Below are 3419 nucleotides of genomic sequence, written 5' to 3' on the forward strand. Positions count from 1 at the left end.
AAAGAAAATCAGTCAAAGAGGAGAATTGTCTTAGAGAAACTATTTAGAAGATTGACACTTTACAAAGGAAATCTTGACATTTAGCAGAGATCAAAAAGACCAAAATATTGGTGGTAACATTATATAAACACAATCTTCAGGAAAATATTTTTGGGCCATTGTTAATATTTCACATCCAAGTAACTACACAGGATTGAAAAATAGATGACACACTTTTTTATATGGTCATTTGAGTCTGTCTTGAGATTATGTTTATTGGATCTATTATTTAAAAAAAGTTTAAACTGTTCTGGCAATCAACAAAAACATCTGTCATTTTATTACACTGATTCAAAAGGCATAAGGATTCTGAGCTGAGTTAAAAAAAGAAAATAATATGTGGGGAGCATGCGGTATGGAGAAACCAGTGAGAAATAAAGAGTACATTTTAATGCTTGACTTCCTGCATGGATGAAGTGATGAGCTCATTGACTATTACCTTTTGTGAACACTTAAATAGGAGCGAGAAAATTGCACATTTAAAACTGGAGAACAAACCACTGAAAGCCTAAGAATGAAAAATCCCCCATGACGACTCTTTGGAAGTATTTGCAGTGCATGAGAATCAACCTTTCTACAGCTGACACATGACTGTGGTTTAGATTACCTTTTATGCTGATCTCTTCCCTTGCAGTTATGGAGCTAGATGAAAGAGATGTTATTTTTTTAAACAATACAAAACCAAGTAATGGAGGTGAAAATGATGCCTTAGCCAGATGCTAATTTTAAGGTGAACGTTAAAGATCTAAAATAGAATAATGGATCCATTGCCTTGCAAAGCACTAGAAAGACTCGGACCTTCCGTTCAAGGTGCTTTGATCAGAGGTAGCATTTACTTTATGTGCTTCTATGGTGAACTTAACAAAAGATGGTTTTTCTTTGATGAGGTCATAAATATTTGCTTGAAAACAAAATATTACGACAGAAGGGTCACCTTTTATGATGACTTTAATTCACATACCACAGTGGGTTTTGGTTCCATTGAGTGTCTTGCACAAACTGGACTCCTCAGTGTGGTATACTCCTTTCCTTCCAAATGCTCCACTTACTTTGGCTGTCCCTCTAATGTGCAGAGCAGAGTGGCCAGAGAGGAAAGAGGTTGGATGACCTAAAAGCAGGCACTTTCCTAGAGAATTAGAGCATCCTACACATTCTTGAAGCAACCTGCTTCCACACACATGGTGGCTGCTAAGCTTGGTGAAGGTCGAAATGGCATGAAATCCTGTTAGGGCAACGGAGAAGTTTCTGCTTCCAGATTTTCAAGCTGAAAAGAGAGAAAGAGCAAAGATAGTGGACATTTCAGATGTGGTTGCAGCACACATTTGTTGAGCATCTTCTGCCCGTAAGAACTATACTAAAGACCTTCTTGTATAATTTCACCTGCAAGTCTCAGTTTCTCTTAAATGTCAAGACATTAATCAATCTCTTCAGACATTTTGAATAATCTTCTGGCTCATTATGAATATGCTCTTCATTTGTGTATACTACTGAAAACAACTGTATAGTCATTATAGAGATATTATTGATACTTTCCTTGAAAAAATACCTTCTAATCGAAACTCTTTCTCCCCCTTTGTTACCCTCTTCCTCCCTCTTTAGCCTCAAATCATTTATGACTTGATAAACATTTTGAGAGGAAAGCAATGCTTTTTTCAATACTTCTGATCTTCTTTATTTCCAGATAAAGATATTTTTATTTTTACCCAATTCTCAAAATTAATGATTTTTTTCCCCTGTAACTGATTTGAATGACATCCCACCTGATCCCCACTGTAAAGCTGGCATATGTGTTGAACAGTAACAAAATTTGCTCAGATACATGGAAATGTGGCCTGGTATTTTCAGGTAAGGAAAGACGAATGTGGAAATATAAGTTTTGTAATTAACAAATAATTTTTGCTATCATTCATTATAATATTGCTGAGGAGAAAAGGAGATGTTTGTATAATAAGTGTAAAGGGGTAAAAGATCATTTTTTAAAAATTTTATTTTGGTAAACTTGCTTTATCCATGTGCTTTACCATCTGCTTTCTCTCTCTTTCTCTCTCTCTCTGTCTTTCTCTCTCTTTCTCTTTCTCTCTCTCTCTGTTTATCTCTCTCTCTCATACACACACCATCTTTTTAAACCATTTGTTGCTTTACCCTTAAATATTTCAGTACATGTTTTCTAATAATAAAGAATAAGTCAGGTCATTCTCACTTTAGGGAGAGGCAGTCCATCATGGCCAGAAGTGTCCCTGCACACCCTTGCTGACCCTGAGAAATTGTAAGGTCTAACTGTCCTTTGACTCTGATCGTTTCTGTGGCTGGCAATTAAGTAGGCACAGGCGACCACAGCACTGACCACAGTGTGGCTGCTTGCTCCTAGGAGAGGTTTGTTTATTGCTCCCCCAGGTGCTGAGACTTAAGCTCTGGGTTCCTCAACTGTGATATGACCCACTGTGTGTGTACTGCCATCTGGTCCCATCGTATTGCCTTGTGGAATTTGGGAGTAGGGGAACTGGCACTATTACGCTAAAGCTTCTGCTGTTTGCTATGCTGTTAGTAGTCAATTGCCTGAGTCTTTTGTCTAATTTTGGCACCTATAGAGTGGCAAAGCAACCTACTTGCTTGCTTAGTCATCTCCTTTGGAATCCTGTTACTTCTTGCCATCTTCTAAGGGGTTGAGATTCTTCCCAAAGTGGCACAAAGTGCAGGGCGCCAAGACAGACAACAACTTTTGGAAGAATAAAAGGCAAGAACTCATAAGCTGGGTTCAGGGACATTTGTGAACTCCCTAGGTCTGGTAGCAAATATTCTGGCCCAAATGGTGCAGAAGGTGGGCAGCGAGTGGTCCACCTCTGTCCTATCTGTTGATGAACAAGAGTTGAGCCAATAGATGGAGGCTGAAAAGTGAGGGATAAAATCCAACAAACTGCCCTGGTTTCTGTTTGCTCTCCTATAGGGTAAAGGACCGAGAGAACATTCCGGACCCCATTAGGGAGGAAAGCACAACTGTGTCAAGTTGTAAGTTACAATTGTCTACACCTGAAGGGCAATGTATTCCCACAGAGAGTACCAAGATGCAGATCCATGGGGAGAGAGAAAGGAAAGAAGTCCAGGGATGCTTTGATCAGCAGACAGGGGGCTGTTCGACACTTGGCTGCTGCGCTGGTGTAACAAAGGAGTAAGAAAGGTTATGCCTTAGAGCATGCAGAACAGAGGCTGTCTCATGTGGGACCCTGTACTTTAAAACACTGTGCAAATTACGTCATTTAGACAGAATCATGTCCCACAATAAGGTTTGCTACTCTGGATTTCTGTTTTAGTGACTACATTATGGCCAATCCCAGAAGATTTTCCTTTCCTTTCCTCCCCTCCCCTCCCCTCCCTTTCCCCCT

The 3419-nt window shown here is 39.5% G+C and overlaps 1 protein-coding gene across 5 annotated transcripts in view; it reads right to left on the reverse strand.

Moving 5' to 3' along the window:
• Nucleotides 1–529: 529 nt before the first annotated feature.
• Nucleotides 530–3419, reverse strand: part of OPRM1 (opioid receptor mu 1) — a 126168-nt gene continuing 123278 nt past the window's right edge. For 2 of the 5 annotated variants that reach the window (XM_017892141.1, XM_017892124.1), the window contains exon 4: nucleotides 1018–1303. In XM_017892141.1, the coding sequence (XP_017747630.1) occupies nucleotides 1265–1303 (39 nt within the window). In that variant the 3' untranslated portion in view covers nucleotides 1018–1264. Of the gene's footprint in view, nucleotides 1304–3419 lie in introns of all 5 variants that reach the window. The other 3 variants (XM_017892131.1, XM_017892114.1, XM_017892101.1) reach the window with 2 other exon arrangements.

Source organism: Rhinopithecus bieti, unplaced genomic scaffold, assembly GCF_001698545.2.
Source record: "Rhinopithecus bieti isolate Rb0 unplaced genomic scaffold, ASM169854v2 scaffold_1583, whole genome shotgun sequence".
Classification (NCBI taxonomy): domain Eukaryota; kingdom Metazoa; phylum Chordata; class Mammalia; order Primates; family Cercopithecidae; genus Rhinopithecus; species Rhinopithecus bieti.